Consider the following 12271-nt stretch of genomic DNA (forward strand, 5'->3'; position numbering starts at 1 on the left):
TAACTGGCTAGTAAAATAATGTCAAAATGAAACTCCTGGGACCCCGTGAAGGATCCCTGAGGCTCCCCAGACGACTACAACACTGACCAAACATGCATCCATGAATGCCAATGCTTGAAGATTTTCATAGTTCCACAATCTAACCACTATCCATTATATTGCAACTTAAATGTTAAGAATATTAAACTTTAAAGGGGAATGCCACTGAAGTTTAGTTTTGAAATATGCCCTGCGGCAGTTTGGTGTTGATTAGTGAACACTGACCAATGTCTCCCATAGCTAGAAACAAGAGAGAAGAGTTTGTCCCTCAGTCTGTGAAGGCGCACTGATGTAAAGCTCCGCAGAGAATAAATTGGTAAAAACAAAAAAGTAAAAGGAAGACTGTGACACTATTCAGGATTTCTTTCTGGAGATGAGGGTACATTTTCCGGTTTGTAACTGATAGCACCGCTAGAGTCTTGGTTTTCCGGTTTCTAGCTTTGGTACAGAATTTTTCATGTTCACAAATACTGCCTGGACCATTCTAGGTCATGAGAATATCATAAGTGACCTCTTAAAATGAGAGTTGTTTCCCTCCTATGGTTTAGTATGAAGTCACATCTGTGCTGCTGTGGTAGTTTTCATGAGCTGCTTACTTGCATTGATAAAATGGTGCCAAGCTTATGAGGTTCAATCTCTAAAACCAGACCAGAGGTTGTACCAATACAGCGTTTACAAAAAAAAAAGCAGAAGCTATTTTTCTCTTGGTCATGAAGAAACTAAAGGAAAACTAAATTTACATAAATATGGATAATTTATATCAAAGTCCTCATTAATTATTTCACGATCTATTGTACTTTTTAAATGTTCTGAACGGAACCATTTTATATTGTATATATATATTTTTGTTTTATTTTGTACTGTTCATTGTACTTGCTTTAATTTAGGAACAATATAAATAAAGAACAATACTGTGGCAACATCTCCATAGTCCCACTGCTTCTTAGTCTCTTTAAGCACATCATCATCAGTCAGGATCCATGCTAAACACATGTGCACAGAGCAGATTACAAGAACTTCCACTTGTTCACTGTTGCAGCAAATATGGTTATTTTTGATCATGTTCATTCTAGGACGGGACGATATACTGAAATTCAGTATATCGCAATACAAAAATGTGACATTACGTATCGTGGGGCAGAAAAATGAATCATATTAGTTCAGTTTTATTTTGCTGTAGTAATCACAAATGAGACGGCTTGCCCATCACAATTTCACAAGAAATTATATTTACACTTTGTAATGACATTTTTAAATTGTTTATATTCTAGCAGGCCAATACCATTGCTAGAAAGATTTGTGGCTCAGAAATAAACAACTCTGCACAGTCACTTTGTTACTGAACGTCTAGTTATTATATCGTATCATGTTTGTATTGAATCGTGAACCCCAGTGTATCAAATCATATAATGAGATCCCTAGTTCATTCAGACATTGAGCATAATTGATCTTGAAAATGGGTCAGAGGCTTTTACACAACATTTTGAAGATTCACCCAATGAGTTATGCAAGAAAATAAAACACAATCACCAAGCTAAATCAGAGGTACAATGGATTCTTTTTCATATTAAGGCTTTATTAACTCTGAAAAAATAGAAATTGTACAAAACGTTAAAGCAGGTTTCATGTAAAAATAAACGCAAAACTTGATGTACTTTTATTTGGCTCTCAGCTTCTTTGTTGGTCTCTGGTCAGTGTCTGAGTCTGAGTTGTTATCGCTCACACTGCTGCCCTTCACAACCACATCCTTCAGGAGCGGGAGCTGCAGCTGATTGGCTACAGCCCACGCCCACAAACACAGCTCCACCCGGTGGGGCGTCCAGTCCTGCTGGGGATCCACTGAGGAGGAGAGGGAAGTCAGTACAGACGCATCGTCTCTTTCCTTTCTCTTACATCTTGCACAGAGCCTTCATAATGAGAAAAGCAACTGCACTGTCTTTACAGAAAACTTTTTTCCTTGAAATACAGACGAAACTGACATGTACGGAAGAGTATTAGGGCCATTGTAGGTGACATTTTTTTTCTACCACAGCCGAGGGGAGGGGAGTAAGTCAGAAATTTGAGTCAGAAATTTGCAAGAAAAAAAAAACTCAGAAATGGATGGGGAAGATAAAGTTAATTGTTCATATGATGCAAGAAATAGAAAATAATTTAAAAAATTTGGTCACAAAAAAAAGAAAACTCTAAAGCCATGCAGGCCCAGATAAGTATAAATGAACTGCTCTCGTTTCACATTTTGTACCTTGATGGCAAAGGGTAACGCAGAATACAAACTGCAGATTTAGGCATAACAGTGAAACTATAAGCAGCCTACTGTCCCAGTCTCTGCCTCACCTTTGTTAAGTGCTTTAGTGCGCTCCACCACCTTGCCCAGGTAGAGAGCGTAGTGCTTGGCTGTGTATTGGACGGGCTTCAGTCCAGGCACGCTCTCCACAGCCTCATCAGACATGAACGCAGCCTGCTCCGGAGCTCCTGCTGCCAACACAGCTGGAACAAAATGGACAGTCAGCCTTATGCCAAGCTAAACTGTGGCCATGAACCACATGGCTGATGTTTCCCGAATTTTAACTGTACTTAAACAGAAGGCAGGGACTCCCAGCCATTCAGTCGAGCTGTGTAAGCTTTATTGCACTTAATGACAAGGCAATCACTTAGTCCTTTAGGGGAATCACTCAGACATTTTTTCAGGGTGAATTCTTTCTCTGGATGCTGTGATCCATTTATCTGAAGCAGGTACATTTCAGTGCGCTCACACACAGAATACAGTCCTTGTGCTAACCTGAGGCGGTGGCTGGGCCGAGAGCTTTCAGGGTGCTGAGCTCTGCGATGGCTGCCTGCACATCCGGCAGGAGGCTGAAGGCCTTTCTGGAGCATTTCTCCACAGTCTCCTCGCTGTTGGAGGCCACCAGCTGCTGCAGACGCGGCCTGAACTTCCCTCTCTGCAGAAAACACATGGGGCCCATCAAGAACAGAGCTGGTGTGTGCTGACAGCCTGTTATTGGCAAGTGCAATGTACAAAACACATTTTGAAGGATTATGTTCTGTAAAAATATGACAAAATGCTTGGTTTGGCTATATTGAAGTTACATGGGGCTATTTTGATTGTGTCTATACACTAAGACTTACAGTGAGCTTCCACTCCATCAGTTTCACCAGCTCCGACAGACTGGCATATTTGTCAGATCGACTTGCAATGGCTGTGGGCAGCTCCTCTTGGTACCTGGCCAGATACACACAGTTCAGCATCACTTACTTTTCTTCTTGTCAACATTTATCACAGTGTGATGGCACTATACCTCAGGATAATCAAGTGAAGCTGAAAATGATCCTGTAACTGTTGCTGTGACCAAATTATAATTACCATTTGTCAAGGCTCAGCAGCTTTCCAGATTTCTTGCCTTTCCCAATGGACTTAGCCTCCACCACTTCCCAGTATTTATCATATATCTTTCTCCATTGGGCTGTGTCCTCACAGGCAAACAGGGCACTCATGGCAGCGTGCAAGGGGTTAAGGAGATTAAAGCATTACCTACAGAGAAGATATAAATGGAAATATACTGTCACAACCCAATCTGAGTGCACTTGCTTTTTACAACTTTTACAACAAGGGAATACTGTGCGATTAGTGCAGTCCAATGTAGAAAAACAGATATGAGAATATATTATCCTTCACACCCAGATCTCTCTCGCTTTGACTCCACGGTAGATGTCCTGTTCACCTTGGTACCTGGTTTGAAGGACAACTAAAACAAAAAGAATTGGTCGCTCACTAAGTCGTGAATGAACTGTAGCAAGATGCTTCCGTTATGGAATACGGAATTCGCGCGAGAACAGCGCGAGACATGAGAGCAAAATACTATTTCCGGTGCTCCAAGCAGTGAGCAACAGTTTCAGAAGGTTAGTCCTCTGAAATACTCTATTTACTTTTTATTTGAACTATTACCTAGTAGAGGAAATTATTTGCCATTTCTGATATTGTTGGACATATCTGCAAAACGTAACGCTAGCTATGTGAACCATTTCCTTCTTGCAAGAGTGCTTGGTCGCTAGTTTAGCTAGCTAAAATTAGCGTTAGCTAATTCGACTCATGTTTATGTTGCAAGTGCACCGTGTAGCTAGCTGAGGTTGGCTATTTCTAGCCACCAGCCAAGTAAACATGATCTGCTGGCTGTTTACATTTTTACAATTCCCATCGGAAAAAAAGACATCTTGCTGTTCTCGATTGTGCTATGTATGCCGCTCATTCTGAAGTGAAGTAACGCCAAGCAAAACACCAAGCCATGTAACGTAAAGTTAGCCCGAACGGCCACACGTCACGATGTAGCTGCAATTTATTTGCATATTGAAACCGAACTTGACCAATGCATGAGTATTATTGACCACATACCGTGCAACAAGAGGCGGTCGGTGGAAAACGGGTTGTGATGCAATGGTTTCCCCTCGAGTATCTACAGAACAGATATATGTCAAAGGTAGGCGCTCAAAAAGTTTGATTTCGTTGTTGAAGTCAATTTAAAACATAATTTGTCCCACTGCGCAAGCGCTATTTCAAAATAAGAGCAACACACATGCCAATAGTTCTATTCAGAGTCACAGTGCCGTATCCGTACAATGGTATTTGATGCTATGTATTGGGTTTGATGGGTTGGTTTGATCAGCGAATTGCTTTTATTTTGAAACTTGATCTGCGAGTGCAAGAAGCAGGCGGAGAATGGCGCTTGCGCAGCAGGGAAACTGATGGAAGGAGTCAGTTTCTGGGACATAGCAAGTTAATTTAACAACGAAATCGACCCTTGAATGTCTATTTCTATTTTGCACAAGCTCCCATATGAAGCTATCGTCAAAACCCGTTGTGGACCAACCGCTTCTTGCCGTACGGTATGTGGTCAAGATTTCCTCCAAGGTATTGCGAGGGTCGCGCTGGGACTAAATATACGTAAATGCAAATGAATTGCAGTCACGTCTTGAGGCCGTTGGGACTAGAAGGCATGGAGCTAGATGGGTCACATAGTGTGTGCGCACTAGACGCTGGAGTAACTGCAGCAGTAACCCAGAAGCGAACACAAATGTCAAAATGTCCTGTGACTGCAGTGTTGGTGCAGCATTAATGCACCTGCTGTTTTGCATGATGAGCAGGTGCTTCCAACCATAACACTCATATCTTTCCCTTCTTTCTTTGCAGGTTGGTGTGGCATTCTTTGGGGTGGTGTGACCTTACCCAGGGCCTCCTTGTATGATATCTCACTTTTGACTCTGTAGAGCTGGGAGTAGGAAACTGACCGTCATGTGCCTCCAGCAAAAGGAGGTGACAGTGTTGATGAACCAACCAATAGAGGACCATTTTCCTGTAGGTAAGGACACATTCGGCATCTGTCAGAACTATTATTCTACCCAGAGAGTCTAAGACGACTTTTGCTGACCCAATAGAGAATCCCATTGAATAAACAGGACAGAGGAAAAGGTTTCTAAGTATCATGCTGACATGCTAATCTCTCCCTAGCAAGTTGGCTGTTACGGGAGCGCATGAAGAGGACTCTGTGTTGCTGCAGACATTGATAAGACCAGCACTTCTACACCAAGTAAGTCCTGCAGCAGGTGCGTTGCGTTATATGTTAAAGTGGTATACTGTGCACTGCTTTGTGTGTGAGACACTGCCACCACTCCTGCTCCACTGCACCTTAGATAAATTCAGCATTTCAGTTTGCTGGAGTGCCATCTTCTGGTGAAATTTTGAATTGCCTTACAACATTTTTGCATAAGATAAGATAAGATTATACACAACTCTTGCAGAGTCAAGTGAATTTGCAAACCACAGCTTGTCACTTTTATTGTCCCTAAACCCAAACACTATCACTATTCTCTGTACCAGGAACATGGAGAAGATGTCGCGGGTTACCACAGCCCTTGGTAGCAGTGCCATCAGTGGCCGCACTATGTTCTGCCACTTGGACGCCCCCGCCAACGCCATCAGCGTGTGCCGTGACGCCACGCAGGTGGTGGTGGCCGGCCGCAACATCTTCAAGATCTACACCCTTGAGGAGGAGCAGTTTGTGGAGAAGCTGAATCTCCGCGTAGGACGCAAACCCTCGCTGAACTTCAGCTGTGCGGATGTCATGTGGCACCAGATGGAGGAGAACCTGCTGGCCACAGCCGCCACCAACGGGGCGGTGGTCACCTGGAACTTGGGAAAGCCGTCCCGTAACAAGCAGGATCAGCTCTTTACTGAACACAAGCGCACTGTCAACAAGGTGTGCTTCCACCCCACTGAGGTCTACATGCTGCTTAGCGGCTCACAGGACGGCTACATGAAGTGCTTCGACCTGCGCAAGAAGGAGTCTGTCAGCACTTTCTCAGGTAGGAGGCGTGATCAGCATTAGATTGTAATTATTCCCTCAAGCGAAACAGAAGACTAAAGTTTTTTGCACAAAAAAGAACTGTGCAGCTATGATAGAAAAATCAATTTAATGTGCGATTAGGTGGAACTGGCTCAGGGTTACTGAAATTCACCAGTAGTTTGAGCTGTAGTCATTGAAGCATCTTCTGTTCGTCTTTGCATCTGATCGTTCACACTTTCGCACCACATATTTGCATTGTATTAATATAAAACAGTTTCAACTTTGAATGAGAAATCAAATCTCCAATGTGTTGGAACAAAAGTAATGTTCCCGCTGTTGGCAATGAAGAAATGAATCACGCCTCTGGTTCAGTGAGGTACTATGTTTTTTTTTTCTATGGATGCAAGAATACTAATGCTGGTATTGGATATCAGATTGATTTAAAGCTAAAATAGAATCTCAATATTGGAATTCCCCCACCCAGTATTACATCCAATACCAAGAGCCATGTAACATGTCTCCTTCCCTTTGCAATCTTAGTTATTGCTTTTGGTGAAAAGGGAATTATCTCTAATTAATTTCTGTCTAATGACACAAAACTAATGGTTCAAGTTTATATTGTTGAGGAAATGTGATGAATCCATATCACCCAGGAAAGGTCGATACTTAAAAGTTTAGTACTCAGAATTGGTATGATCAGTGATATTGCAGTATCTTTGCATCCATATTTATTCCTCTTTTCCTTTCATTACCTTTTTCCAGGTCAGTCAGAGAGTGTAAGGGACGTCCAGTTCAGCATGAAGGATTACTTCACGTTCGCTGCATCCTTTGAGAATGGCAACGTCCAGCTGTGGGACATCAGACGGCCGGACCGATATGAGAGGATGTTCACCGCCCATACTGGCCCCGTGTTCTGCTGTGACTGGCACCCTGATGACAGGTAGGGAAATGGTGAAATAGAAAAGATCGCAAAGTGTCATGGTGACTTTGTGACACAAAACAAATGGGAAATTTCAGGTTTTCTTCTCCATTAACTATAAGTGTAGGTAGTCAAGCTTTTATTTGTCGGAGTCTGGTTCAATATCGTCACTCATTAACGCCTGGACCCCTCTCTTGTCCTCTTTAGGGGATGGCTGGCCACAGGAGGCAGGGACAAGATGGTGAAGGTTTGGGACATGACCACTAACCGGGCCAAGGAGATCTACTGTGTCCAGACCATTGCCTCAGTGGCACGAGTCAAGTGGCGCCCAGAGAGGAAATGGCATTTGGCCACCTGCTCCATGATGGTGGACCACAACATCTATGTGTGGGATGTTCGCAGACCTTTTATTCCCTTTGCCACCTTTGAGGAACACAAGGATGTGACCACTGGCATCGTGTGGCGCCACCAGCACGATCCTTACTTCCTGCTTTCTGGCTCCAAGGACAGCACACTCTACCAACATATGTTCAAGGACGCCAGCCGGCCCGTGGACAAGGCTAACCCCGAGGGCCTGTGCTTTGGACTGTTTGGAGACTTGGCCTTTGCTGCCAAGGAGAGTCTGATCAGCAGTGATGCCAACAGGAAGCCCTATCCTGGTGGCGACCGCCGCTATCCCATCTTTTTCTTCAAGAAGCCCGACCCGACAGAACAGTTTGCCCATGTGTCCAGCGCTCTCAGCGTCTTTGAGACGGACTTGGAGAGTAACCGTATGGACTGGTTTGTCAAGACAGCACGACTCTACCTCCTCAGTGGGAAGCCATTTGCTGAGCTGTGTGATCACAATGCTAAGGTGGCCCGGGAGCTCAACAGACCTCAGGTCAGTCCGATCATTCAGGGAAGAAATCTGTATTTAGGCATATTATTTTCAAATAGCCCATTGAAGTTTTGAGGTTTGAGGTTTTGAGGAGTCAGTCCCTGCTTATGTTGTTTTATGTATTCTTACTCAATCAATGTTTTTATCTCTTTTAATTGTATGCAGTATATAACCGAGTTTATTCTATTTTCTTCAAAATAAAGGTTTCAACAACATGGACCATGCTGAGAATCATGTTCTCAGACCCAGCAAACCTCACAACGCCTGGTCCAAACCACAACATCAGTAAACTGGGCACCCTGCCTTTAATGAACAGGTAAATTTACCGCTCAACTTATATAAATAATAGTAATGCCATTCATTTAGAGACTAAACAAAGCTAATGTTGTGGTATGCTTTCCAGTTTCAGTATGAAGGAAATGGGTTCTGGGATGGGCACAGAGAGTAGACTGGAGCGCAGTAAAGGTGAGAGCAGACAGGACAACATCCACCTGGAGCCTGGGAACTCCCACATCAGCAACAATAATGATGGTGAGATTACCTAAACTTTCTGAGGCCATTTTCAAATCTGGGCAATGAGAAAACCTTGATGTCCATATGTTGTATGTCTGATGTTCATGACTAGTATAAACAATACCTTTCATTCATTCTGTTTCCCTGCAGAAAACGAGGAGACGGAGGGCAGTGAGGGTCAGGCAGAGTACATGTTCGGTGATGCTGAGCTGGATGACGACGACCTCTACTCTATGGAACATGATAACCAGACAGGTCAGTCTCAGTCCAAGAACTAAATGTTATTATATCTGGCTAACAATTGCTTACCTCAGTGCGTGCTATTTATAACCGGCTCCATGCTCAGACCTTTGTGTCTCCTCTAGTCTTTTGTCCAATCTTAATTGAGCTCCCTGTGTCCTAACAGAAGAGCAGGAGTACACTCTGCCCCAGGAGGCCTTCCAGCTACGCCACGAGATCATGGATAACCCCTCCGCTCCTGAGCACCTGCAGCAGGACAAGGCCGACTCACCGCACGTCAGCGGCAACGAGGCGGAGGTCATGTGCCTGACGCCCATCGAGTCCTTCTCGCTCATCTCCATCTCCCAGTCGCTGTTCAGCCCCCACCTGCCCTCCAGCTTCTTTTGCCCTGTCGTGCGGGAGATGCTGAGCTACTACGCCGAGCAGGGCGACGTGCAGATGGCCGTGTCCGTGCTCATCGTCTTGGGGGACCGAATCCGTAAAGAGATCGACGACCTTACCCAGGTCAGAGGGAAAGAAGGACTGGTGTCGTAGTATAGTAACAACTGCTTTGAAATCCAGTTGTGTTTACTGCATTTGAACCATTTCATGGACTAGAACTTTGGATTCTGTTGTTGGCAAAGAATTTAATCATCAGTCATATACATACATGAGATAAGCAACTCTTGACTAACACATACATACATACATATAGATCATGGAAGTTAATTGTTCACTCCAACACTACATTTTGGTTGTACATTTCCTACACAGATCTGGGAAATTGTAGTTTTATTTTATTTATTTATTTGCACATACAATTAAAAGTCTGATGTAGTATGGACAAATCGTTTGATAATGTTCAGGTCTTGAGAAGTTTGGATGTGGACAAAAAGTCTGGAAAGACTATATATGACTATACATTTTATGTAGGTGTAGACCTACTGTCATCTCATATCTCATATATATATATATATATATATATATATATATATATATATATATATATATATATATACTGTATATATACATAATGATATTTTTTGTTTCAGCTGTAGCATGACATGTCATAGTTAAGTCATGTCACCCAGCCACTATCAACATGTATTGAACACCAAACAAAATCTTCAAATTCAGTCAAAACATTACAGTCTAGAAAAAGGAATTATGAACTAGAAAATGAAAAACGCCTTAACTTGAGTGCTGTTTCCATTTCAGGAGCACTGGTACATGTCCTACATAGATCTGCTGCAGCGCTTCGAATTGTGGAACGTGTCTAATGAGGTCATCAAGCTGAGCACATGCAGCGCCATCACCTGCCTGAACCAGGCATCCACCACACTGCACATCAACTGCAGCAACTGCAAACGGCCTATGAGCAACAAGGGCTGGATCTGTGACAGGTATGACCATCGCATCACCTGAATTTGTTGTCCAGTTAATTTAAAAGTGCTACGTGTAGCATTTTTAAACCTCAATATATCATTGTGAAATTAATTGTGATACCTTGGTATAATTACTGTAAACAAATGAGACTACGGTGGAGACGACTGGTAGCCTCTCTCTCACACCAGTGGTATTGTTAGTGGTTCAAAATTAAGATCCCATTTCCCATAAAACCTGTTGCTTTCTGTCACAAAGAGGATGTTGCTACTTGCCCCACTTCCCTCTCCCTGGCATCACTCTGGGTGCGTTTGTTTTCTTTTTAGCTGTATTGAAAAGGATAAACATCGAAATTCACCATCAGCATTTCACTCTTTCCACCATCTGCCATTGTGAGAAACGCTGAAAGCTTTAGCTCCATTTGCGCAGGAAAAACAACGTCCGTTTTCCTGTTTTATACCATAAAACAATACAGCAGATTTCCCATGAAATCTGATCCGGTGGCGAACAATGTAAAATGCAATATAGAGACTGCCAATCTTCTCAGTAATGGTCTCCTTTGTTTACGGTAGTTATACTGTCTCAACATTAATGTGGTAATGATTTATTGATGTTAAAATGTTGCACGTTGCCACTCTTAAACAGTAGAAGTAAAGGTTTTCTCTCCCTAGGAGTATTGTTGCTATCTTTTCTCATAATATGCAGATTCTATGTGTGATTAGCATACATAGAATATACATTTAATTTTGACATGAATCAAGCTCTGACCAGAGTCCTGTGCCTCTCCTCCAGGTGCCACCAGTGTGCCAGTGTGTGTGCGGTGTGCCACCATGTGGTGAAGGGGCTGTTTGTGTGGTGTCAGGGCTGCAGCCACGGCGGGCATCTGGAGCACATGATGAACTGGCTGAAGAGCAGCTCCCACTGCCCGGCCGGCTGCGGTCACCTGTGTGAGTACACCTGACCCGGCACACCTGACCCGTCACACAGCCGGCTCTCTGTGGGAAACGATCCTCAAACCGGCCTGGATCACACACACACACACACCGCAGACGAACGAGACGTCTTCATCCCTCCACATGGGCCCACATTCCATCGCCTCTTGTCACGGTGGAAAGAAAGAAAGATGGCTGTGTGGGTGTTCAAGTGTGATTCATTGGAGGATGCATTGAGTCCGAAGGAGGAGGGGATTTATTATGTTGAGCGTTTCGAGTTCGTCCCACACTCAAGCGGTCTCTCCCGGACAGTCCGTCACAGCCATTCAGAAGTAAACACGATTATATGTGAATTTATATTTGCATTCGAGTTGCCTTTTTGTTTTTAAACCCACTGGTGAAATTCTGCATGGGCGGAAGTATTTGACAGACATTCAAAACTGAATGCAATAATTGGTGAATTCACACTTGCTGCATTTTACCTTTTTTGTTTTTAACCCATCAGTAAAATTCTGAAGTCTGTGCAGAAGTATCTGCAGATATTAAATGGACTGCTAAATATGTACATAAAAACTATTTTGGTGGACTATGGATAATGTTTAATTGATTTATATGAGATTATTTACAGTTTATTATTATTATTAAAGTGTTATTAACAGTTGAGCTGTTGGTCAGCTGCTCATGGTTAGCACTCTATTAAAGCAATACATATTGAGACAGAAGTTAACCTGGTCTATGAATCATAAGGAATATTTAAATGCCACGTGTTTGTTTTTTTAACCTGCCTTTCTTTCATAGCTTCACTTATCGCACTTAATCGTCCATATCTGTCACATGTATAAATCAGATTTTCTGATTAATCACACTAAATTAAGCACAACTCAAATTAATTGAATTTTGTTGATGCATGGTACTTTTTGGCTGCATTTGTAGACTCAATGTTTTACATAACGGTGAACATCCTCACACCCCGCATTTAGTTTTTTAAAAGCAAGTGGAACCAGTTAAACAGTCTGTGTGCACCAGATTTGTACAAAAGGGGGGAAATTTGGTT

The 12271-nt window shown here is 42.9% G+C and overlaps 3 protein-coding genes across 5 annotated transcripts in view; 1 reads left to right on the top strand and 2 right to left on the bottom strand.

Annotated features, from left to right (window-relative positions):
* The window catches only part of c20h8orf33 (chromosome 20 C8orf33 homolog), a 205115-nt gene that overhangs the window by 182757 nt on the left and 10087 nt on the right, over positions 1-12271 (bottom strand). The window lies entirely within an intron of this gene.
* LOC139932832 (uncharacterized) lies at positions 1616-4490 on the bottom strand. Of its 2 annotated transcripts, none has more exons than XM_071926745.2 (6): positions 4427-4490; positions 3401-3568; positions 3166-3259; positions 2819-2978; positions 2374-2526; positions 1616-1878 (listed from the first exon to the last, which is right to left on the bottom strand). In XM_071926745.2, the coding sequence occupies exons 2-6, from the start codon at positions 3529-3531 to the stop codon at positions 1697-1699; spliced, it is 720 nt and encodes a 239-aa protein (XP_071782846.1). In that variant the 5' UTR covers positions 3532-3568; positions 4427-4490; the 3' UTR covers positions 1616-1696. The 2 variants fall into 2 exon arrangements, with proteins under 2 accessions (XP_071782846.1, XP_071782845.1); XM_071926744.2 differs by lacking the exon at positions 4427-4490 and adding an exon at positions 3715-3841.
* On the top strand, positions 3914-11932 carry wdr24 (WD repeat domain 24). 2 transcript variants are annotated; one of them, XM_071926740.2, is made up of 12 exons: positions 3914-3936; positions 5222-5390; positions 5540-5618; positions 5909-6393; positions 7137-7314; positions 7501-8173; positions 8374-8486; positions 8574-8701; positions 8834-8938; positions 9090-9427; positions 10121-10305; positions 11078-11932. In XM_071926740.2, exons 4-12 carry the CDS (start codon positions 5913-5915, stop codon positions 11244-11246), a joined length of 2370 nt encoding a protein of 789 aa, XP_071782841.1. In that variant the 5' UTR covers positions 3914-3936; positions 5222-5390; positions 5540-5618; positions 5909-5912; the 3' UTR covers positions 11247-11932. The 2 variants fall into 2 exon arrangements, with proteins under 2 accessions (XP_071782841.1, XP_071782843.1); XM_071926742.2 differs by having other exon boundaries at positions 5222-5386.

This window comes from Centroberyx gerrardi, chromosome 20 (assembly GCF_048128805.1).
Source record: "Centroberyx gerrardi isolate f3 chromosome 20, fCenGer3.hap1.cur.20231027, whole genome shotgun sequence".
NCBI lineage: Eukaryota > Metazoa > Chordata > Actinopteri > Beryciformes > Berycidae > Centroberyx > Centroberyx gerrardi.